This window comes from Sceloporus undulatus, chromosome 7 (genome assembly GCF_019175285.1).
Source record: "Sceloporus undulatus isolate JIND9_A2432 ecotype Alabama chromosome 7, SceUnd_v1.1, whole genome shotgun sequence".
Taxonomy (NCBI): domain Eukaryota; kingdom Metazoa; phylum Chordata; class Lepidosauria; order Squamata; family Phrynosomatidae; genus Sceloporus; species Sceloporus undulatus.
Genome location: NC_056528.1, coordinates 46,061,226 through 46,085,725, shown reverse-complemented (window position 1 = coordinate 46,085,725; position 24,500 = coordinate 46,061,226). Strand labels below are relative to the sequence as shown.

At 40.8% G+C, this 24,500-nt stretch overlaps 1 protein-coding gene across 1 annotated transcript in view; it reads right to left on the bottom strand.

Annotated features, from left to right (window-relative positions):
* BRWD3 (bromodomain and WD repeat domain containing 3) overlaps positions 1-22,533 on the bottom strand; it is a 46,878-nt gene extending 24,345 nt beyond the window's left edge. Inside the window, 18 exon segments of the mRNA XM_042479220.1 lie at positions 51-171; positions 173-277; positions 911-1,039; positions 1,699-1,833; positions 2,613-2,766; positions 4,085-4,189; positions 5,036-5,076; positions 6,646-6,746; positions 8,146-8,216; positions 8,667-8,767; positions 9,079-9,300; positions 9,559-9,719; positions 11,005-11,103; positions 11,580-11,730; positions 19,814-19,873; positions 21,223-21,252; positions 21,999-22,057; positions 22,199-22,533. Of these exon segments, the coding sequence (XP_042335154.1) occupies positions 51-171; positions 173-277; positions 911-1,039; positions 1,699-1,833; positions 2,613-2,766; positions 4,085-4,189; positions 5,036-5,076; positions 6,646-6,746; positions 8,146-8,216; positions 8,667-8,767; positions 9,079-9,300; positions 9,559-9,719; positions 11,005-11,103; positions 11,580-11,730; positions 19,814-19,873; positions 21,223-21,252; positions 21,999-22,057; positions 22,199-22,232 (1,879 nt within the window). The 5' untranslated portion in view covers positions 22,233-22,533.
* Between the last annotated feature and the right edge of the window lie 1,967 nt (positions 22,534-24,500).

Here is a 24,500-nt window from a genome sequence, read left to right as displayed (position 1 = left end):
CTCCATCCACCCTCATACAATTCAATTCAGATCTATTAGAGAATAAGTACCATTTGCGACATATCCCAGCTGAGGAATGAGTTGCTCATCTTTACAATTTTCCCGCCCTGGCACCAGTCGTTGGTATCTTGTGGGGTGAGGATTTCCGTCCACATCTACCAAGAAGGGGGGGAGGCATGAGATGCGGGGCCTGCTGAGTTTGTTCATCTAGCACATAGTTATTAGCATCACGGATCAGGGGACGATAATCTGTGTGGAAGAACATCTGATCTGGAATCTACATGAAACACAAACTTAGAAATCAGTGCAAAATATAGGAATGTTACTTATTTCTCTGTATGTAACACGGTCTACAGAAAATTTTAAACTATTTTTGGTTTTGTTCTGGCAAGAAATTATCTGAGAGACTGAGAAGTTTTACTTTGGCCTCATCAGAGCATTCCAACTCTGGTGGAGGAGGACCAAGTTTAAGCAGGTCTGAATATATTCAATATAAGAGCATAGATTCTGGTGACTTTCCTGTGTGGCTTTTAGTTTTAAATCACAAGCATGCTTCTCTGCCCTTATGAGTGCAAAGAGAAATGTCATATCAGGGCAATGCCCTATAAAATTTCACATGTTTTGGAATGAAGTGAAGCCCTAAATAGACAAAGGCAGATATCTTGTCAATGCCTCAACAAAGGGAATTTACATTAGCTCCTGTATCCTGCAGAAAGTGTGCCCAGGAAAATCTGCTTACGGTAGATAAAACTTGCTAATGTCCCATTGGCTTTCAGAGAGATTATAAGTACGAACATCCTTAAACCTCTCACTGAGTAAACAGGTTTAAAATTTTTGATTTTGGCTGGACCATGCGCACTGCCAACATATTTTCAAACATCAAGAAAACAATAACAGCCTTCTGACATACCCTTTCATAGTATTTATTGCACCCAAAGCCAAACAATAGGAGGTGTCCATGTGAATCTGTACAGGCAAAATGCTGACCATCCGGAGAGAATTTGCAATCAAACACAGCACCATGACCTTGGCCCTCAATCTGTAAAATACATATACATTAGAAACTCCTTATTTCTCCAGACAAAGGTCTTAAAATAAGCTTCCATTTATCTCAGGTTGTTCTTTCCTGAAATTATAGATTACTGCACAAGTCTGGTTTTCTAACATGGTGTTTCTGGTTACATATTTTTTGTCTGTGTGGCTGTGAGAGAAGCTAAAATGAGCTATCAGTAAGCATGAGCAAATGGGTGGCTAGGGTTGCATTTATTCTACCATTCCTCCATCACAGTACTTCACTTTAACCTAAAAACAACTTTAGTGAGGATGGCCATAATCTTATTAATTACTTATTCACCTCTCTTCTAAGTTAAATAGGTCCAAAATACCACAATCCTTTCTAGTGTTCCTTGATCATTTGGGTTGTCCCTTACTGTACTTTCTCCAGCTTACAATACCCTCTTTCATTTGCAGTTAGCAGGAGCATACACATTCATTTTTAACAATAAGAAAGTGTAAAGCACACATACATTTTTAATAAGGTATAGCTAACAGGTAACATTTTTGATGTGGAAATGTTCTAAAACAAAGTGGGTTGCAGATTACTGTCTCTGATATCAGGAACAATGATTTGTTTCCTTTCTCACACACAGAACTTATAATTGCCACAGGCTTGCTTGCACATTTCATGTAATACCTTACCATATTGAAGTAATTGCGAATTTTTGTTCCTTTCTCAAGGTCCCAAATGAAAATGTTCCCATCGTGGCCTGCAGAAAGCATGATCCTTTGGTCAAATGGGTGAGCTTCCAAAACAAATACTTCATCATCATGTCCCTGAAACAAATGCAAAGGAAGTAATATTTGAGGAAGAAGACACATCCAGGGGGATGGATCTTCAGACTCCTCTCACTCTCCACCACACGCATGCAAGTGGTTCTATCTCACTCTTTCACCCCATCTCTCTCTCCATCTCTCTCTCTTTCTCTCTCTCACACACAACAACAACAACAACCTTGCTCCTACAAAGAACTTCAACCAGTATCTGGGCTGAACTATTTTAAATTGCAGGTAATATAGTAGATTCTGTTGTGTGCTTTTAAGCCATTTCTGATTTACAGAGACACTAAGGCAATCCTTTCATGGGGTTTTCTTGAGCTGAGAGTGTGTGACTCACCCAAGGTCACCCAGCAGGCTTTCATGGATGAGCGTGGAATCAAATCCTGGTCTTTGAAGTCGTAGTCCAGCACTCAAAGTACTACACTGCACTGGCTTTCATATAGTGGATTACTCCTTCACACATAACAACAAAATTCAGATGCAGACAAATCTAGACACCACACAACTTGGGAGTTTTGCTCCATCACTAGTGGGTCATACAAAGCAGGGAGAAATCACAGGAAGGAACAAATGGCTTCTGGTCACATAATCTGCCTCTAGTTGGTCTCTCGCAATGGCAAAGTAGTCACTCCTGTGATTGCTAGTTATGCCACAGCTATTCAGCTCAGCATATCCCAAACACATGTGAATATATGTTGGTCACCTCAAACACAGCACTGCAAAGTGCACATTAAAAAAAGAAAGAAAAAAAGCCAGCTGAATGGACATCTACTTACAGATAGGCTGTGAAGAAGCTGACCCGTAGAAGAGTTCCACACTTTCAAAAGGAAATTATTAACTGCTGTTATTACAGTGCTGTCATATCGATCCCAAGCGACCATAGTGACCTTGAGTTTTGACACCTTGTCTTCTCCAGATTGCAGGCTGTTCCTGAAAAAAATCATTAAAAGGTATCTATTTAAAAAATAGCTTCTTAGTACCAACCAGTGGCACTACTGGGATTGGCTTCACTCAGTGCAGTAACTCATAGTTTCATAAACACCCCCACTGCCTTCCTCTCATGCCACACCATATAGAATCCTTAGTAATGTTTTTTGTACTGATGTTACTCATAACCCGCAGTTCCCATATATATCACTGAATGGACCCTAGAGAGCAAATATATTTCTCCAAATATAATGTTAGTTGTTGTTGTGTGCCTTGAAGTCATTTCTACCTTATATTAACCCTAAGGCAAACCTACCATGGGGTTTTCTGGGGCTGAGAGTGTATGACTTGCCCTAAGTCATCCCATGGGTTTTTTCATGGCCGAGTGGAGAACTGAACCCCAATCTCCAGAGTCTAATTCCTAACCTCAAACCACTATACCACATTGGCTTTTACTTGGCCTTGATTTGTAAGTAAACCTTCTTTGCTAGCTATGGTCCCTTACAAACAGGCCACAATAAAGCTGCTTCGGGTCACTTTGGAGGTATGCATGCATCCTAAGAGTCCAGAAGTTGTGCCAAAGCAACGCTCGAAACGTTGCTAGACCTTGAACAAGAAATGGAAGTATGTACAGAGCAATTGAAATGATATGAGATTTGCCAGTCAGAAACATTCCTAGCAGTTATTTTCTTGTTTTATGCTCAAAATTGACTTGCAGAGTTCCCTTACAGGAACCTTAGCCTGCTGCAGTGAAAGAAGAGCTCCCTTTAGTTGGAGCTGGCTTAACAAGCAATTCATGTACAGTTTGGAAAGTGGGCCAGTGCTGCTACCTGGTGGAACACATGTGCACATGTATTTTGTTACAGCTTCACAAATGTTCAACAGCAAGCTCCACGAGCCACACGTATCATGTCGATGAGAGGCAGCTAGAGAAGGATGGAAGTTAACTCTGGAAGAGCATAATGCTACCATGGATACCAGTACAAAAACTTGCCTAAAGAACAGATGAGAGAAAAGAGAGGAAGGGGGTCATCCTCAGAGTCTTGAGGGTTGCACAAAAGCTAAACTAGAAGAGTATTAGAAAAGTAAGCCAGTCAGTATATCTTGACAGAATACAGTACTTAAATTTTGGGTCTACAGACTGTAATAAATTATGACTGACTGACTGAGTCTGAAAAAAAGTGTGTTGGAGAAGAAGAATGATGTGGAGTGTATAAACACTCCACATTGCAACTGCTGAAATTAAGCCTACTGTGTTTTGAATTATTTACATTCCTTTGTCTGTAAAATGCTAAATTATAAATATGTTTCTGTCATTTACCCAGTCATCTTGGTAGCCATATCCAGCGCAATGTTCTTCCATTCTTGTTGCTGATATTGCCATATTCTGGCAGTTCCATCTCGGCTTCCGCTGACGAATCTTAATCTGAAGATTTAAAACAAAATGAAACAAAAACAATTACACTTGTAAAGCGGTAGGCAAACTATAGATCTGCAGGGTCTACTTTATTTCTTACAAGAACCCAAGAGTCACCAAAAGAGAAGAAAAGACCTAATAATCTTCTTTCAGAAACACAGCTGGAAAAACTTAAAGTTCATCCTGCACATGAATCTACTTCTAGTTGCCCCAAGTTTTCTTTCATATGGCAGAATGATTTGGGGGGTAATTAGAATCATCTTCTTGCTGTTATTGTTAAACAATTATGAATCAGAAATCCTTGTTGACCTATTTTAGATAAACCAGATCCATACCTACTTTCAGCCAACCTTGAGTCTACAGACCCCTCTACTTCTGTGAAAGTTTGGAAGTAGTGTGTTGTATGCCAACAGCAGTACCTACAACATGTTACTTCTTGGGGGTAACATAGGCATAATGATGTCCCCTGTCCACCCCCAAAAGTAAAAGTGATATAGCTACTTCTCCCTGTGTGTGCAAGCACGTGCATGAGCATATACTTGTGTAATGTTTACCCATGTGCAACTTGCAAAACCATAGGGAGCAAGAGAAAAAGAATAACTCAACTGTCCCTGTTATTCTGTAAGAGGATAATACATGTGAATTCTACCTATGAAACTTAGAATAGTTGGGTTACCCCAACATATGCTCACAGTAAAAGAGGAGATTCAACAAAAGGATAACCTACTCCTCTTTAGCAAGATGCTTCTGTTCAAGAGTTCAAAACTGGTCAGTTCAGTTCCTTGTTTAAGAGCTTAAAATATATTATGTAAAAATGTCACCACTGAAACATAAGAAGATCTGAACAGATCTTACCTGTCTCCATTGTTGCAGAACTGTACAGCAACTACTTTGTCCTTTAAATTTAAAAAACAAACAAACATTGTTTTAGTCAATTTGTTTAAATTTCCCTGTTTACAATTTCATTTGCTCTATCTCCCCCCCCAAAATGCTCAAATGTTCCAAACTTATCAGAACATGGATGGGTGAAGTGTGGCGTTCCAGATGTTGCCTGACTGTAACACTTAGCATTCCTCACTATTGGCTATAGTATTTAGGGCTGATAGAAGCTGCAGCTGAACAACATCTTGGTGGCTACTAGTTATCCAATCCATTTTAGCAGCAACCCAGATCCATGGCATACCGGTGAACTACTGAGGAGCCAAACAGGAGATACTGGGAGCAATGTATGGCAAGAGTTCCCAACATTTTTGACTCGAAGAGTAGGGTTCCACGGAGCACAGGTTGGGAACTGCTGATGTATGGTCACAGCCTGGTATTAAATAGTCATAGGGCCTGTCTTGTGTGAATCAGTCGTTCAAGGGGTGCATCTGCACTGCATAAATAATCCAGTTTGACACCACTTTAACTGCCATAATTCTATGGAATACTGAGAACTGTAATTTGTTGTGGCACCCGAGTTCTGCTTGTTGTGTCAAAGTTTTGTCAAACTTGATTATTTCTGCAGTGCATAAATTTGTTCAATAACTGCTGCCTCTGACACATTTCCACGCCGCTATCCCTCCTTTTAATACCACAGATGCTCAAATCAGAAGTCCAATGTATTGGCTATAGAGTCGGCCCTCCACTTTCACAGCTTTGACTTTCGCAAAGTTGATTATCTGTGAGCTTGTTGCTAGGACAGAAGGTAGGCAGGGCCTGTTCTGGCTGCTCCTCCCCTTCCCAAGCCAGCTGGCTTCCCTGGGCTTTCAGAAGCCTGGGAGGGAAGGTGGGCCTCCACAGCCCCTCAGTTATTTGTGTTTTTTCCACTTTCATGGGGGTCTTTTGCCCCTAACCCCAGCGGAAGTGGAGGGTTGATTGTATATGGAAAATAACCTGCTCCTCTCTATCTGCTACCCATAAAAACCTGGGCTGTTCATCACACATCATTCAATGTACTCATTACAGAGGCTCAGAATGTCATGTCCTTTCACCACACGTTGGTGTCCGAGCTGCTGCAATCAAAAAACCAACACACATTGCTTTTCCTTACTACAAAATGTTTTAAACTAAAAGCGAAATTAGTAGCAATGTGCTGTGATAATTTTCGACAAGACAACCAACACAATGTGTGTCATTATTATCAGTTTTATTTCCTTTTTTTGCTGCTTATTATAGCAGATCTTGGTCAGCTAGCATGAATATTTGATAAACAGTATAATAAAAATGGCTTCCTTTAAACCAAGAGTCGCTTGTAGACAAAAGGCTCCAAGGCAAGCAGCACACCCACTAGTCTGCAAGGGTTTTTCTGCCAATTTCATTGAAGAAGCAAGCTGCATAACCCACTAAAGAGAACAAAGAAGTCTGTACAGAGAAGAGTTCTTTTTACTCAAGAGAAAATGTAATAAAAATAAATATAACCTAAGCCTCTATAGAAGTTTAGTTAAAAAAACCCAAAAACTAGTGATGTCCTATTCTACTCTTACCGTATGAGATTCCAGCTGAGCTATTTTTTCTGGAGATTCAGAGCCCAAATAATATATTCGTATTACATGGTCAGTGCTCCCTGTTGCAATGAACATACCACCTGAAAAAGAGAAAAGGAAAGCAAATTTATCCTTTTCATTCACAAAAGCAAATTGCAATGTCAGATTCTAAAATAAAAATGTTAAATGAACAAGGTGACAAACACTGGATGCCTTTTTCCTTCAAAAGCTGCATGGTCCTTTAGAGCAATGATCCCTCTACTGTGAGCAAACAAAATACTGAAGATGCATATTTTTATCAAAGCATTACCAAAGCATCTGTGTGTGTGTGTGCGCGCGTGTGTGTGTACGCACATGCGCCTTCATATCATCTATCTTGACCCCATGAATTTCATAGGGTTTTCTTTGGTAAAGAATACTTAGAGGCAGTTTTTCACTGTTTTCCTCTGAAATATAATCTACATCATCTGGTATTTCATGGCGGTCTCCCTTTCAAGTACTAACCAGGGCTGACCTGGTCTAGCTTCAAAGATCAGGTAGGATTTGGTGTCTTCAGAGTTACTGAACCATTATTTTAATTTGGGAGGACTAGATTTGAAAATGCTACTACAGTTATCCCTCCATATTTGCGGCTTTGATGTTTGCGGCTTTGATTATTCTCGGATTTGATTAATATGTTCTCTCTAGGAATATCTAGGTCCTCCAGTGCAACTCTATCGGCAACTTTAACTAAAAGTTGCACTGAAGGACCTCTACTAGGCCTTTGTAGCTCCTCCAGCACCGTTCTATGGTCAGTGTAGGTTGGACATTGACCACAGAGTTGCACTGGAAGACATAGAGTCCTAGGGAGGTATCCTCTCAGGTAAAAACATGGTGTTTTTGTTATTTGTGGTTTTTCCATATTCATGGGGGTCTTGTGTCCCTAACTCTAGCGAATATGGAGGGATGACTGTAACACTTAAACTGAAATAGGATGAAACATCAAATGAATTTCTGTATTGATTTGACGAAGAGAACAAAAACAGGGTGGAATCTATCACAAACATTTTTTCTTCAACAGAACTGTTCAGCCATAAGACAGCCTGTCCCCAAAATAAAGCATGCTAGGAAAATCAACTCTTAACAGAATCAATTACTGGGACTCAATACACATTTAATAACATATGCTTGCCTATTTTTGCTGAAACTTTTATCAGTTATCTTTCTAACGTACAGCAAAGTAAACAATTCCCTAGCTCCCAATGACTTTCTAGATATCTTTGTCAATTAATATTGGTTTTGATTAGCATCTTTCAGAAATCTGCTTTATCTCAAGCATTTCAGTTGTATGCTCTCTTTTCTTCTTTTTCTTTCAGAATCATTCTATGCGTCTTCAGTAACACAGTTAATGTGGCTATGTCTCTGAATTCTGAACTCTTAAAAAAACTAGGAGCAATATTTCTCACATTGAAACGTTTATACTGTCTAAGTAATTTCTGCTCCTGGGAAAATTGTACATACCAGAACTGAAAGATGAACAAGATATCTGAACACCAGGCCGGGAACGCTCAGCAAATTTGACTGGCCGATCCCTGAAATGTCAATATGTAGCATTTTTAATGACTTTACCAAGTGGTACAAAGGTTACATTAACCCGGTTAAGAACACAATTTAGATTTGTATAATAGGTTACTGCTGGAAATTGCACCAAATCACAGTATATGAACGTTATCTAAGTGGAAACATAAACTTTTCCTAATAATAATATCTGTTTGCAAAAGAAAAAAAATATATAATCTCTTCATTTGTTGCCTGCCAAAACTGAACTAACCCCATTTGGAACTGAACTGCCTCTAGTTGTGAGTGTCTCCAATTAAAATAATGGAACTGGCTTTTTTGAGGTTTGGTCAAAACAAGTTCTTGAATGAAAATATTGAGGACTGACAAATTACGCCTTTTCTGGAATGGACGGCTCTCTGAATTTTCCAAAGACAGATCTAAAAAAATAATAATCTAAGGACTATAAACTACTTTATACATACTTAAATTTCATTGTATTTAAGTGCCATTGCCAGAAGCAGATGGTTCCATCAGCACCAGTAGAAGTGAGGTATCGAGTTGTTCCTATTCTTGCTGGAGAAAACTAAAGATTAAAAGAAAGAAAGAAAATTACTGCAAACAGTATGCATTTTTTTTAATTATTCCAGTTTATAAAACATCAGCAGCAGCTATTTGCTGTCTGTATGCCACATGGTTATTTAATAAGTGTAGCTGGCCTCAAGAAAGACCTGTCTGGAGCTGATGTTGCTGTGAGGAAGCATCAAACAACAAGACAAGTCATTTAACAGACGGAATCTCAAAATACTTGAAATAATATTAATATGTAAACAAGCAAAAATAGATCTAATTTCTAAAGGCAGGCCAGAACATAACCACTATGTTTACTTTCCTTACCTGTATGGAAGTAATGGAAGCTGAATGGCCCAGCAGCACCGCAACTGGTGCACAGGTTCGAAGACACCAGACTCGGACTACCTTGTCACAGCTGCCGGCAGCAAGGAGGGTGTTCTCATAAGTAACAGCCATGTCAGAAATTTCAGCTGAATGTCCTCGGAGCGTTGAGAGCAAACGTCCATTATCTGTAGCCCAAATTTTCACCAAGCAATCATCTGAACCCTAATATTTCACAAAAAAACACCATATAAAGTGTTACAAGCAGAAGCGCCACTCTCTAGTACTATGAGCCAAGAAATATGCTCTAGAGTATAGTGTATAAATGTTATATACAATCACTGTATTGTCTATCTAAATTAATTATTGAGCGTTTTTCTTTTTTAAAATGTCAGTAAGACATTATGAAACTCAAAAACAAAAACCAACACTCCCTTTCAAGCCTTCCACTGTTCTGGATTATTTCACTTTTGTTGAACTCACTGTGAAAATTCTTCTCCCGCTGCGATCAAATGCTACACAATATACAGACGATAAATGCCCCAGAATCCTCTTGTGCATCTTGATGTGCTGATAGAAGGACGATGGGAACAAATGGCTGAAACGCCCATATCCAGTTGTCTGCCTGGCACAGATTATATTGACTGATATGCAAGGGAATATGGAAAAGGCAAAAGTTATGTCTTCATTTAGCTTGCATTTACCTCATGTTAAATTTTGTCTGTCGCAGATGAACAAATTTGCAAGGCAACAGCATTATGCATCAGGATTAGAACTTGGCTAAAGATATTTTGCCTAGATTTCTTTCTGACAGTTTTGAAATGTAGGACAATTAAGACCCCACAAAAATGGAATAACTGCTGGATCTTAAGCAAATTTGGGGACAATCTTTTCTACTGAATATGGGATAGTTCAATCTCCATACCACCTCCAAAACAAAAGCTTTATACTACCATTTTTGGGCTTTGGGGCTTTACTGTTGGTTTGTTTTTAAAAGTGTTTTTATTGTAACTGTTTGTATTTTAATATGTTGTGAGCCGCCCTGATCGGAGGAAGGGCGGCATATAAATAAAAATTTTATTATTTATTATTATTATTATTTTAAGCAGGAGCAAAAGGGCCCTCAATAGCTGGGCAGACCTCAATTCAAACATGGAAAAAATAGCTCAAGGGGAATGATGCTGTGCATGGGATTTGGTCCCCAGGACTAGAACAAGTACACATTTTCTTTGCACCAGTTCTGGCAATCTTGGGTTGCATGTTATATAACACTGAACTTGGCAATAGTAACAGAAATCTGGGCACTAAGCCAAAGAAACCAAATTTAGAAGGAAAGCATAGTGTATTTTGTCAATCCCCCTGCTTCTGCTAGTTTTCAGAAGTTTCCATTTGTTTAAATAGATATTTTTATTTTTCATCCGGGCTTCACACTCAATCATTGATTCTATTATATGTGACATTCATGCTCAATTAATGTGGTTTCGACATTGCAATATTTAACCATGGCAATTCCTTCTCAATGTGGAAGGGAAGAAAGAAAGACCCAAACAAGCAAGTCTGGTAAATGGATGGTCCTGTCTTTTTGATACTTTCCAGTCATTAGCATTACTGTATATTACTTTTTGATACTTTCCAATCGTTAGCATTATATTAGACAAATTTTCCTTACAAGGGGAAAACAACAACACATTTAAGGGTGTTGTTCACATACTCCAGAAGTGGATGAACGTCTGCTGATACTTGATAGCTGAATTGCTACTTACTTAGCCCAGAAAGTAAATCTTACCCTTAGACTAGTGTTGCTTCTTGGAGGCACAAAAAATCTAAGATTAACATCTTGGCTAAAGAAAAAGTTCCAGTTCTCAAAAGACTGACACATAAATGTTCATCAAAATGGGTACTTAAAGATGGTAAGAGAACTTTTCTTACCCACATTTGGTGGTTTTCCATAATTTACAGGTAGTTCTGGAGGCCTGCCTCTGTGGAGTGCTGCGAATGCTGATCCCTTCCATGATGTGTGCCTGCAGTCTGTTTAAACAAGATTCAAAGCTGATCAACATTTTGAACCGTGTACTCAGGGATTACAACAAAACTTGCCTTTCCCTGCTAAACCCCCGAACATCAAAAACTTCTTTGAGCTTCTTCCTATCCTCTCCTTTTGCATAAAACTGTTTATGGATATTGTTTTTAGTTATTCAAAAGAAATGACAGACAAGAATCCATCATGACAATCATTGTTGCCTTTTTAAAAATACTTCAACATATTACCATTTATCTGTTCATTTCTTTATTTACAGTACTATTGCCTAGCTGAGAGTAATTAGCCTTTAAAATAGTACTATTACTTTACATTAATTGTTTCTTTTATGCATGGTTACTATTGGAACATGTGTAAGATTTTCAGAAGCCAAATTCAGAGCCTCTGAAAGGCAGAATATAAATATTGAAATAAAAAAAGGAAACATATATAATCAAGCTTGGTTTCATAATATCACACAACTTACCTTTAGCTGCCCGTAGCAAGGACTGGCGACCCACCCCCAGTAAAGTCTGAACCCCAAGTACGCTCTGTGGGATCTCCTTGTCCAACAGGGGTCCGATGCGCTCACAAATCTTGAGTAAGTAATTTGGAGGGATGTGAGCATTGGCTGCTACCTGTAGTTTAAAAATGAGATGCACTTTCAGACCTTTCCCTTAATGTATAGGAGGTGAAAAGTATCTATTTTCCCCATGCTTATGTCTTTTTTTTAGCGGAGTGACAGGCTCCATGTTCCTACCCAACTGACTTCAAAATAGGGAAAGGGTCTTTTACCTGTGCCTACCAAAAATAAAAAAGAGGGCCAAAAAGTAAGAGCCAGAGTGATGTAGTGGGTTTGAGCACAACTCTGAAGACCAGGGTTTGAATCCCTGCCATGAAAACCCACTGGGTGACCATGGACAAGTGACACTCCCTCAGCCCCAGAGGAAGGCAAAAGCAAGGGCAAACTCCCTCTGAACAAATCTTGCCAAGAAAAACCAGCGACAGAGTGAGTCACCTGAGATTCACCATAATACGGAAATGACCTGAAGGCATAGAGTAACAATATTGAAATGTGTGAGTGACTCTTCTTTAGGTAAATAAAATAAAACAGCCTTATTCAGAACATTGTGCACAGTGCAATGTGCACAGGGGATTCCCAATTCACATGGATGGAGGTATATGCATCACTTTGGGCATGACAGCATTTTCATGCAGTTCCAAAGCCCTACACCTCCCCATTGTGAGATGCTGTTTTGAAAAGCTTTAATTAAGAGGGAATATACAGAAGTTTGCGCACATAAGCAAGTGTTGAGAAAGTGGTATGCTTTTTGTCCTAACAAGTATGACTATAATTCAGATAGAAAACCATGGTTTGGTACTTCAAAGGACAGGCAAACTAAACTTTCTTAAGAAGCTATCTTATATCAGGTTCAAATCAGTTGCCCATCGAGACCACGGCTGTCTATTCCAGTGACAGGCAACATGGTGGCCTCCTGTTGTTTTGGACTGTAGCTTCTGTCACCCACAGCTAGTACAGCCAATGGTCATGGATTATCGAAAGAACTGTTCAAACATCAGGAGATCAGATTGCGTAACCATGATTTATTTTGACCAGGGCTGGTTCCTCATGTCTAGCAGAGTTTCTCCAACCCAGCTACCTATGATCCTATTTAACTAGAGATACCAAGGAAAGAACCTGGTACCGGGCTTTTTGAAAAGCATACACTATGCCCACAGCTTTCATTTTTCATCTGCTTAGCAATACCATTTTTATAGCATGGTGGACAAATCTACATAACTATGGTTAGTCGAGTCAAACTATTGTTATGCTTAACCAACGTTTGACAAGGTATACATTAATATGTCTGCTCAGAAAACCTACTATATATCTACAGAATATCTGCTTTACTACTATAGTGAAGATAGGTAAGTACTGCCCATTTTCATAGCCACATTTTTGGAAGACTGTAGCAGCTGTGGCCCATACACATTGTTCAAATGTGTCTAGCAACAGCCTTCTATACAAAGAGGAGCAGGGACTCTTTGCAGTATGCAAGTATTGTACACATTTACCTTCTCATGCAAGATAATAGCTACCATTAATATTTACCTGGGCAGCAGAATGCTGATATTGAGGATTTTGTGGCAGCGGATGCAAAACCTGCCCTCTATCTATGTTTCATGACACAAGTCCTGATGTGTATCTCTTTCAAAGAGATACACATGGTAAAATTAACTGAAATTAGTACTTTCCTTTGGTACCCAGGTATAACACAAACTTCTTAATATCTACCTCCTGACTGTCAAACCTGCTTGTCATGGATTTTGACTGTCCCTTATTGCTAGTTTGAAAACCTGACAACACTAACTGCAAGGCTAGACAGAATTTTGCATTTTAAAGTTATTCAAATTTTATAACTTTAAAAGAATGAACTGACAGACTCAGAAATAGGGGTCCTTCCTGGCAGAAGTGCCCATTATGAGTTTTCTACAGTTTAGCAAAAAGTCAGGACTCAGGAACATGCAGAAAACAGCATTAAGAAACAATATGCAAAACTTGCAATCTACTGTTGGACTGTGGCAAGTGTCCTATGACAATATTTAGCATTTATGCAGTGCTTTCAGAAAATCCAATGTATACTTCGTACATTAATAATGCTTACAACATTCTTGAAGTCAGCATTATCCACATATTATTATTTTCGCCAAAGTGCCAGCCATGACAATTTACTGCAGCAAAACCAATGAGACTTGGAGCACCTTAAAGGCTGGTCAATATTGTTATGACACAAATGTTCATGAATTCTGTTCGCTTCATCTCAGCTGGCAAATGCAGAAGTACACACACACACACACACACAAAATGGGGGGGGGGCAAAAAGTAGGGTGCAAAGTTGCAGAGTAAACAACTCTTAAAACCCATCATTAACAAACCAGTAGCTGCACAGTTATAAGTTGTATTGATGAACTGATGTGGTGATGAATTGCTGTACAATGTAAAAAGCTTCCCTCCTTTTTCAAGCCACAGGAAATAGCGTTTAACCTTGTTGTTAATTACATTTTTATTTCATCTCTCATCTGAAGAACTCAAGGCATTATACACAGTCCTGTCTCCCATTTTTTCCTCTTGACAAATCAGTAAGTTATTTTAGGCTGAGATATTGTGACTTCTTGCTGAAGCAGGATTTTAAGCCCAGTCTGAGTCCATTATTAGGTAGGGTAATAAAGCAATGGTTCATAACAGCAGCCCAAAGCTGTGACCAAGACAAGACTTGGAAATGGAATTCATAGGTAACAAACTGTACATCAGACCTGTGCCAAAATCAGCATGGAATGTTTTATTTATCCAGTAATTTGTATTCCACCTTTGCACATGTTACAGAAACAATAGCAGTTTTTAAAAGCCAAAAAAGAAGATCAGCATAACCATTAAAAGCAGAAATAAATAAGAGCAATAGCTCTCAATAATTTGATTTATGAGTGTCAAGTGTACTGAATCAGCAAGCCTGACATACATCTTTTCTCAGCCTACCATCTGGAAGCAACTTCAGTGCAAGAAGCTTCATGGTGTTTTCACAAAGACACCTGTTAGACCGTTATCATGTTTTCCATCCGTTTCTTTCAGTTGCAAAGCCCCATATGAATTTATGATGCACAGAAAGAACAAGTTTGAGTAAGTTCTGCTACTGCTGAAGAACAAATTATAATTACAAAAATGAAGAACTGTTCTTCAAGAACAAGGTTGAGAAAAACAGATTTTAAGAGAAAATCCTAAGGCTATATTTTTGAATTCTACTCTTCTTTTTGTGGAGCAAGAAACAGTCCCTATTCTTGGTATGTTACTTATGTCTCTGGGACCAAATTTTCAGTTAAAGAAGTAATGGCCAGGAACCCATCTAGTTTGTTAATGGATATATAGCTGCAACTCTGGTAATCATCACTACAGAGATTATTAAGAGTTGATGGGAGTTGTAGGTAAAAAAAAACCCAGACAACCCACAACATCTTCACAACAGTTACTCGCCCCTGACTTAGATGAATGAGGAAACATTTTCCAACTTTGTGAAAAGCAGTAGAAATAAGGATTTCTAGCTTGCCCAATGCAACTGACAAACCAAGAAACTCTTGCCTTCCATTCTCTTTAGTAAGAAGATAAGTACTTCTCCAGCAAAGCAGTACACCAGACAGATTGGGGAATTCATCTCTGAAAGATTTGCTCTTCCAAAGAGACCTACTGCCCCAGACCACAGACCATCTAGCCTACTACCCTGTTTGCCACAATAGCCAGCTCTATACCTTTCAGAGGTCCACCAGCGGGACATTAGGGATCCTTCACAACTAGGATTATGAATGACTATCTCTGAAACAGAAGGTTCATTTTAATTATGATGACTAAGCATTTCATTTCTATACCTTCCATATGTTTCCCTGAGCCTTTTAAAGCCGCTTAAGCCATTACCACATCACATGGCAGAAAATTCCATAGGCTTTTCCCACAGGTGCAAAAACACTACAAATAAAACATCTCCTTTTTAAAATAGTTGTTTTTCTTCCCTTTCATGCAACTACTATAGACTATGGCAGGTCAGATGCAGAATGGGATGGAAAAGGTGAATTTGGTTTTCCATGTAAGAAGAGAAGATAACTGGATAGTGGTGGCTCAAAAGAAGACATAAGAATAGCCATGCTTGATCTCATCTGAAGCCTATCTACTTAACCTCCTTTTTCCAATGGCCAGCAAGGTGCCAACAGAAAATTGTCAATAAGGAGATGAACACCGAGAGCTAGCGTGGCGTAGTAGTTTGAGTATTGGGCTACAACTCTGAGCCATGAAACTCACTAGGTGACCTTTGGCAAGACTCCCTCAGCCTTAGAGCAATGGCAAACCACCTCTGAAGAAACGTGACAAGAAAACCCTGTGATAGGTTCACCTTAGGGTTGCCATAAGTTGGAAACAACATGAAGGCCCACCACCACCACAGATGAACACCTTCACTTCTATCCTCCTTCTTCTGTTATTGTGTACCTTCAAATTGTTTCTGATCAATGGCAACCCTAAGGAGGCTTTTTTTCTTGCTAGTTTTATTCCAGGGAGTTTGCATTGCCTACCTCTGAGGCTGAGAGTGTGTGCCTTGTCCAAAGGCACCAAGCGGTTTTCACAGCTAAGCAGGGATTCAAACCATGGTCTCCTGGAATCCTAGCCCAGCAGTACATGACACTGGCTTTCCTTGAAACAACTGTAATTCAGATGAATGCTGCATTTGGGGCTGGAGATAAAGTACAGTCATCATATCTAGCAGCTATTGATAGCCTTATACCCCAAACTAGTGCACAGATTCAAATCAATAGTTACTTTTAAACTATTTACACAATTACCGATGTAATGCAATGATTAGTGTTCACACTGCTATGCAGGTTATGTTCCATAGAGAGCTCAGCACCAATTCATATGTAAATTAAAATCCACTTGACACTGGCAAACAGGTGATAACTGACAGACTTAAGAATCAAATAACAAAGCCTCTTTGTTTTGTAAAACAGCTGCAAGCAGAGAGTGTAGTCAACATTCACACCTCTGAATACCAAGATCTGTTATTCAGCTGGTATCCAACCCTTTTGGCTCCAGCTCCAGAAGTCCAGAGTATGAAACAGTGCCATTCTAGTGCACTCCACCACCCTGTGCTTTGCCTCTGAACCAGAGAGTAAGCAACAGCAGGACACTGGAAAACAAGAGTCAATGTGGTACAGTGGTTTGAGTATTGGACTAGGACTTCAGGAGACCAGGGTTCAAATCCCCACTCAGCAATGTAAACCTACTGAGGTGACCTTCGGTAAATCACACTCTTACAGTGTCAAAGAAAAGCAACAGCAAATCCCCTCTGAACAAATCTTGTCAAGAAAATCCCATGACAGGTTTTCCTTAGAGTCCACATGAGTAGGAAATGACTTGGAGGCACACAACAACAACAACAACAATATAGACATGACTTTCAGACAACCAGTCCTATGTCTCTCTCTGCTACTACAAGTTGTTGCTGCTGGGCCATATGAGCTACCCTGTTTGCCAGGTTTTTATCTGCACAAACACATGTACCATACATTACACAGGTATGCCACCTTGAGTTCAGGTTTGGGGAAAAGGCAGGGTATAAATACACATCATAAGCATGATCACAACCATATTATTGATCCCCTTTATGAAGTATCTGTAACAATTACTGAGATGATGCATGAAATGATGCATTTTAGATACTGAAATGAGCCATAAAACATTACAAACTACATCTAAATTTTAATTACAAAATGGAGAAGAACCACTCAATCTATGGAACTTACATTAGTGCTGACTAACAAGTTCCAATTAATTCAGTGGGTCTACTCTAGTTGGAAGTAAATAAAACTTAGATTTAGGCCTAGGCCTGCAATCCTCTGTGCACTTTCCCATGTGCTGATTCCCCAAGGCGTATATTTGGCTGTTTGCTTCTTGATTCTACACCTGACTAACAAATACTGACATTTATTTTGCCATTCTGAAATAATTTAAGTCAATGAGAACCAGTGTGGTGTAGTGGTTTGAGCATTGGGCTAGGGCTCTGGAGAGTTTGAATCCCAAGTCAGCCATGTAAACTCACTGAGTGATCTTGGGCAAATCACACTCTCTCAGCCTCAGAGGATGGCAATCCCTCTGATGAAACTTGTCATAAAAGGCCTTAGGGTTGCCATAAATTGGAAATGACTCGAAGGCACAACTGCATTTAATCTTTGAATACTGCTTAGGGTTCATTAAGTCCAAATAACAGTATTTAAAGTTTTGCATATTTATTTATGAGGAAGCCAAGCAGAATTCAATAGGCTTACTTTTGCACAACTCTGCATAAGATACGATTGCGCATAATATTATAGTGTGGGGTTGCATACATATTCCCACAAGTGAAGAGCTATCACTTCTTGATCTAAATGTAAAACTGAATCTCCAGATGTTATTAGATTGCAGCTCTCATCTAAATCTGGCCAGCAGTCAGTGCTGAGGGATGACGGAAATTATACCCCAGAAACATCTGGAGAGCCACACATTTCTCACCCCTGAGCCAAAACAAAAGTATGCACTCATAAAAAATTACAAGACCATACGAACATACTTGTGCAGCTTTCTCTGGTCCAAGACACACTGCAGAAATGATAATCTAGTTTGAGACTGCTTTAACTGTCCTGGCTAAAAGAACATGGCAGCACCTTTAAGACTAACTGGTTTTTATTTTAGCATGAGCTTTCGTTGATATAAACCAGTGATGGCGAACCTATGGCACGCGTGCCAGAGGTGGCATTCAGAGCCCTCTCTGTGGGCACATGTGCCATCGCCCCGGCACAGAGTTTGCCAGAGTTTGTTACGAGAAAGCCAGAGGGACATGGCACTTTGCAATAAATAGGTGGGTTTGGGGTTGCAGTTTGGGCACTCGGCCCCAAAAAGGTTCACCATCACTGATATAAACGCACTTCTTCAGATGCAGTAACAATTGATGTTCCTTTGCAGAGTTATTCAATAATTCAGATATTTAACTGCACCACTAGGTAGACCCCTTTGTGCATACACAAATACAACCCATTTCTTTAAAATGCTTTAGCTGGTAAATGATCTCTTACATCACCCCGAATTGCAAAATAACACATACATGAACAGTATTTATTACACCAGGACAGAAGAGGCATGGCTGTCAAGGCAGTGCTGTAGTGCAGCTCTCAGCATGCTTCATCATTGGCTGTGATTGCAAAGGCTAAAAGGAATTGCAGTTTGGCCACAACTGGAAATCCTGTACTACCCAAATTCTGGCTACTGGGGAAATGCTGCAAGCATTTCGAAAAAGCCAAACCTACTAAAACAGGACAAATAGGAGACGATACTGTATGTATTCTTCATATTTTCTACTCAGAAAAGTGAGTTTGCACCAACACACCTGATGCTTGACATTCACATTATAGATCTGTGTTCTGAGCCCATTTATTCTACCTCCAGAACAGCTAAAACAGAAACCCAGTTCCACTCACCTTTCTCCCTCTCTATTTTGCTTTTTGTAAATACCACTGTGTCAATTCATATGTAAACATGAGTGCTTTCCATCTTTAAAGCCATATGTTTTCACACACTGCTGATCCTCAGAGAAAAGCAAAAGAAAATGGTCCATTTAAGGCTGCATTGACTGACATTCTCTAGTTCACATCTCAAGCATTTCTAAATTGTGGGAATCGATGTCTGTACAAACAAATTCTGCTACTATTTAACAGAATTGGGCCTAGAAGGAGCAGTATTTTTCTTCCTTAATGCAGCAAAAACCTCCCTCCTCTCAACTGCTGTCTGTCAAGCCAACAGCCAATCAGGAAGCTAGTCTCATTTGCAAACACGGAACTCGGGCCTGGTATGTGCAGCACCATTGGCCTGGGTTAAACCCCTTGTACGTGCCCTCAAATAACCCTCCCTGAGATATATATATATATATATATATATATATATATATATATATATATATATTCTCTGCTACAATAGACACCTCTTGGAGAAAGGACCCATATAGAAAAATACACCAAGGATCACTCCAGGCTACCTTTCATTTTCCAGTCTTTTAGGAAAGGCAATGAAGAAGTTACCCAGCTCTGTCCAGTCTTCCTCGGTTGCAGCAACCTTTCTTATTCCTTGCACAAGTTTAAAAGCCAGCCTTTACTCACCAGATCCTCAAAGCTTCTCCGGTGCTCCTTGCCTTGCCAATCCAGGCGCCGGGGGATCAACTGGAGCCAAGGCCGAGGAAGAAAGACAAAGCTAGTTAGTCGCTATAGAAAGCAAGGAGGAAGACCACGGATTCCCAAGGGCCTCAATGATCCTATACACCTGGAGCCCACCTGCTCCCACCAGGTGCGCCCAAAATGAGCATTAGTGTGTTGTAATGTTTTGTGGGTTTTCCTGAAGATGCCAGCCACAGATGCTGGCGAAACATCAGGAATACACTCTTCTAGAACATGGTCACATAGAGCGAAAAAACCCACAAAAAACTACGGATGCCGGCCGTGAAAGCCTTCAACTTCAGTGTGTTGTAAGTTTGAACACTGGACTAGGACTAGATCAGGGTCCATTCCTCCCTTTGGCCATGGAAACCCACTTGGTGACCTTAGGCAAGTAATACACTCTAAATCCCGGAAAACTGTATGATAAGGTCACCTCCTGTTGTTGGGTGCCTTCAAGTCATAGGGTTTTCTTAGTGTCTTCAGAAATTGCCATGTTGGTTTATATGACTGAGCTGGGATTTGAACCCTGGTCTCCAGAGTCATTGTCCAACGCTCAAACCACTGCACCATGCTGGCTCAGGATCACATTAGGGTTGCCATAAGTCGGACACGACTTGGAGGCATCCAACAACATTTCAAAGGTGACACATTAAGGCAGTCAGGACCCTTTCAACTGCATGCAGCTTCCTTTGGTATCTTAGGGTCCAAAACACACTGCAGGAATAATCCACTTTGAGACTGCTTGAACTGCCCTGGCTCAATGCTAGGGCATCCTGGGACTTGTAGTTTGCCATGGCAGCAGAGTTCTCTGATAGAGAAGGCAAAATGTCTCACAAAACTACAGTTTCCAGAATTCTTAGCAGAGCCAGGGCAGTTCAAGCGGTCTCAAACTGGATTATTTCTGCAGTGCGTTTTGGAGCAAAAACATACAAAACTGAAGACCTATTGCAGGAAGATATTTTGATGTAAGAAGCAGCCAGGGACAAGAAGTTGCCAATGGAGACCAGGAGGTCTCCTTGAATGAGGAAGGGATGTAAGACCCCCCATGCATACGCTCTTCCCTTAAACATAAACTGTATATATCTTTGGTGGGAGCCAGTGTGGTGCAGTGGTTTGAGTGCCAGACTGTGACTCTGGAGACTAGGGTTCGAATCCCTACTCAGCCATGGAAGCCCCAATGGGGAGCCTTGGTTGAGTCATTCTCTCTCAGCCTCAGAGGATGGCAATGGCAGACCTCCTCTGAGGAAAATTGCCAAGGATATGGGTCGCCATAAGTTGGAAAGGGCTGGAAGGCAACTATTTCTTTGGTGTCCATCCACCTTCCTCACGGTCGCCTCACACCTGGACAGCATTACCTGGTACTCCTCCAGTTCCTCCACCAGAACCTGGGAAGAGAGAGAGAAAACAGATGAAGGGGAAAGGCAGACAAAAAGGGAGGCCATGGGGGAATGCCACTTCTCCCTTCCCTTTGAGGGAGCTGGATTCGAATTCAGGTTTTTGAACGTTGTGAGCCACCCTGAGTCCCAGTTTTGGGGAGAGGATATTCATAACAATATTAATAATAACAATACTTTTTTGTTTAATATTGTCAGGTGCTCTGAGTCCCAGTTTTGTTTAAAGGGTGGAATGTAAATAAATATAACAATAAGTCATTGTTGTTGTTGTTGTTATTATTATTATTATTAGTATTATTATTCATCCTCAGCTCTGAAAATGGGACCCAGGTATCCGTAGAGCCCTCTCCATCAAGGAGGACAAGGCACCCTAAAATGTAGGACAGCGGAGAGGGAAATGTAGGACGTTCCCAAACAAATAATAATAATAATATAAATAAGCTCAAAATAGATGTATAAATTAATACTTGTTAGGCATTCTCCAAATGGGGGGGGGTCCCTCCTGGACAGAGGTCTGAAATGGAGGGCGCGTCTGGGAAAAAGAGGACCTGAAGGGGAACCCAATGCCACCCATTTTCCCCCAATGGAGGACCCTTTTTTTGGAGGGGGGGAGTTAATCCCTATGACATAGAAGCCTGAAATGGTTGTCAGTCGTGGGGGGGATATGTCCGGAGCAAGGGATGGATGGCGCGTCCGGGAAAAAGAGGACCACCCGTTTTAATGCCTTTCCTTCTCACCTGGGCGGATTTCTTACAAGGTCCGGACTGGAGGAAGCGGGCCATCAGATAGTAGAGCTCTGAGGAGGAGGAGAAGGAGATAGATATAAATAGAATAGATATATATAATATATATATATATATATATATATATATATATATATATATAGATATAGATATAGATATAGATATAGCTCTAGAAGGTGTTTCGTCCTCCTCACCGGCTTCCAGCTGGGTCGTCTCTGGGGCGGCCATCCTGAAGGGGAAAGAAGGGGGGAAACAGCCTCCAGAGTGGGTTAAGACTTGAGAAGTAGCCCTCTTCCTTCTCCTCCAGCTTCTTCTCCCCGCCGCCTCTTCATGGACTCCTCTTCCATGAAGCAGGGAAGAAGGCAAGGCGACCAGGCCCCGGCCTTTCCTTTCCTTCCGCCTCTCGCCTCCGGAGGGAAGCCTCGCCGCCGGGGGAGGGATGAAAAAGGCCTCCCCGAGGGATCCGGAGGGATATGGGGAGATGAGGAGGAGAAGGAGGACAAGGAGGAGGAGGAGGAGGAGGAGGAGGAGAAGGGGGGGAAAAGGTTGCCTCGGTCAGTCGGAGGAGGGAGGCCTCCGGCCGCCAGGGGGCGCTGCAAGGAAACGGAGGGGAGGGAGTAGGACTACAGTTCCCGGCATCCTCTGCGGCGCTTCGAGCCGCCTCAAAAGGGACCATAATAAGAACGCGTTTTGGGGAAGCAAATAAAAAGGGCCGCCCTCAGCGCAGACTAGGCCTCAGCCTCTTTCTCGATTTGCGTCCAGGCCGCGCTGAGGGCCCTAAATTGGGGGGGGAATGAAAGGCGTTTTATGCGTATATATGTGTGTCACACACACACATATATGCATAAACATATATATATGTTGTAAGCCGCCTCGGGTCCCAATTTGGGGGGAAAGGCGGGATAAAATAAATAAGTGTGCATAAAACGCCTCTCTTTCCCAAATTTAGGGCCCTCCTCAGCGCGGACTAGGCCTCAGCCTTTTTGTCGTTGCTCGTTCTCGCTTTGGCTGCGCCTCTCTATTTGTGTAGGCCGCGCTGAGGGCACTAAATTGAGGGAAAGAAAGGCGTCCGTGTGTATATATATATAAACGCCTTTCCCCGAAAAAGAGGAGCCCTGAATTGGGGGAAAGAAAGGCGTTTTCACACACACATATATATATCCTCATTAATGAATAAATAAGTCACACACACAATATATATATATATATATATATACACACACACACACACACACACAGTATGTGTGTGATTTGTTTATTTATTGATATATATGTGTGTGTGTGTGTGTGTGTGTGTGTGTGTGTGTGTGTGTGTGTATATATAAACACCATTCTTTCTCCTAGTTTAGTTTTTTGTGGGTTTTTCAGGCTCTGTGGCCCTGTTCTAGAAGACTTTATTTCTGACATTTCGCCAGCATCTGTGGCTTTGACATCTTCAGAGAATGCCAGCATGCAAGAGAGTGGGATATATATATATATATATATATATATACACACACACACACACACACAGTCATCCCTCCATATTTGCGGATTTGATTATTCACGGATTTGATTAATATGTTCTCTCTAGGACTGTCTAGGTCCTCCAGGGCAACTCTGTGGTCAGCTTTAAAAGTTGCACTGAAAGACCATTTGTAGCTACTCCAGTGCCATTCTATGGTCAGTGTATGTTGGACATTGACCACAGAGTTGCACTGGAGGACCTAGAGATTCCTAGAGAGATGTCCTCTCAGGAAAAAACAGTGTTTTTGTTATTTGCAGTTGATATAGGGTGATCCTGGGTGAGGAGGAGTGATTCCCATGTTAATCTGTGTATTGTTCTGTTGCATATCCTCTTTTGCATATCCTCCTACCCTGAGGAGGCCATCAACAACAGAACAATACACAGATTAACATGGGAATCACTCCTCCACATCCAGGAGCACCATATATATATATATATATATATCCCCCACTCTCTTCCATGCTGGCATTCTCTGAAGATACCAAAGCCACAGATGCTGGCAAAATGTCAGGAATAAACTCTTCTAGAACAGGGCCACAGTCTATTGAGTATTATTGCTCAGATTACCAGTTAGGTTTCTAAAAACCATTGCCAGCACTTTGAATTTTTGTGTGTGCTGCTTAGCCAGTGCTTTTCTGGAAACATGGCAGTAACATGGCTGTGCTAAACCTGTCACTACCCAGCCTCTGCCAAGAATTAAATTTCTGTCCTGTAAGACAACCAGGCAAGCGTTATTATACAGTCGGCCCTCCTTATCCGCGGATTTTTTCATCCACGGATTCAAGCATCCAAGGCTTGAAAATATATTTTTAAAAGTATAAATTCCAAATACCAAATATTGATTTTTCCACTTTATATAAGGGACACCATTTTGCTATGCCACTATATTTAATGGGACTTGAGCATCCTTGGATTTTGTTATCCGCGGGGGATCTTGCAACCAAGCCCCAGCGGATAACGGGTCCACTGTATATCCCTATTGCAGATGT